Here is a 926-nt window from a genome sequence, read left to right on the forward strand (position 1 = left end):
CAGTTTTTGAATACATCACAGACAGTTTAGCAGCACAGATAGTTTAACTATGGGAAAAAATATACATGGAATAGAAGTTGTTATTGAATGGCAAACATTTACATCATTTGTTCAATTTACAAGCTACCCATTTTCTATATCCTCAGAATTAATCTGACAAAACGGACTCAATAATACAGAGGATGGCTTTGACAGTCTTATAGCACTACTCTCTCTAATTGCGTGATCTCTCTGTCTATTAATCTCACTGAATAGTATCCTCGAAGCGTACTCCACTCTGTAGTGGTCCACCTCCTCCTACAATTAAAAAGTATGTTATTTTTAAACAGAAATATTAATTCAGTAAAGTAATACAGAGTTATATAGTTCTAAAGACAGTTACCTGTGTCCAGTTATCCCATTCATACTTCCCCTTTTTAATGTTTTCCGGCTCTATTAACTCAAGCCACTTCATTACGTAAATAGCGCAGTCATAGCTGAAAACGAAGAAAATAAATTACAAATCTCATTTAGGAAAGTTTAAGGTTCAGAGTCACAAATCTATACCTTGTTTTTTGGCCTGAAATTTTAACATATGGGGCTTTAATTTCCTTCTCCTTCTCGCCTTTCTCGAGAGGTTTCCCCCCGGCATATGCTATCAATCTCGAAAATACATATCCCTTAAATACCAAAACAAGTCAGTAATACACCCGAATCAATGGACAAGATACACCCAATCGAATATGGAATATACACCCAACTCAAATTTCAAAATAGACCTATCTATTAAAGTAAAGAAGACAGAGGGAACTTACACTGAATTTATTAAGCTGCTTTCTCTCTTCGCTTGGAGCTTTTTTGTGTAGCGGGTCAAGTATTTGACATTTCCGCGTTCTTGTATTTATTAGCCACAGCCACCAATGTCCCGAGTGGCAAACAGGAGCAAA

At 36.2% G+C, this 926-nt stretch overlaps 1 protein-coding gene and 1 long non-coding RNA gene across 2 annotated transcripts in view; one reads left to right on the forward strand and one right to left on the reverse strand.

The window, feature by feature from the left end:
- LOC127746618 (protein FAR1-RELATED SEQUENCE 8-like) overlaps positions 1–203 on the forward strand; it is a 2,464-nt gene extending 2,261 nt beyond the window's left edge. Inside the window, exon 6 of the mRNA XM_052260492.1 lies at positions 180–203. Coding sequence (XP_052116452.1) covers positions 180–203 — 24 coding nt within the window. The remainder of the gene's footprint in view (positions 1–179) is intronic.
- LOC127746538 (uncharacterized) lies at positions 204–623 on the reverse strand. The gene is made up of 3 exons (XR_008008237.1): positions 547–623; positions 383–476; positions 204–297 (listed from the first exon to the last, which is right to left on the reverse strand). It is a non-coding gene; the product is annotated as an uncharacterized LOC127746538 (long non-coding RNA).
- Between the last annotated feature and the right edge of the window lie 303 nt (positions 624–926).

This window comes from Arachis duranensis, chromosome 4, assembly GCF_000817695.3.
Source record: "Arachis duranensis cultivar V14167 chromosome 4, aradu.V14167.gnm2.J7QH, whole genome shotgun sequence".
Classification (NCBI taxonomy): domain Eukaryota; kingdom Viridiplantae; phylum Streptophyta; class Magnoliopsida; order Fabales; family Fabaceae; genus Arachis; species Arachis duranensis.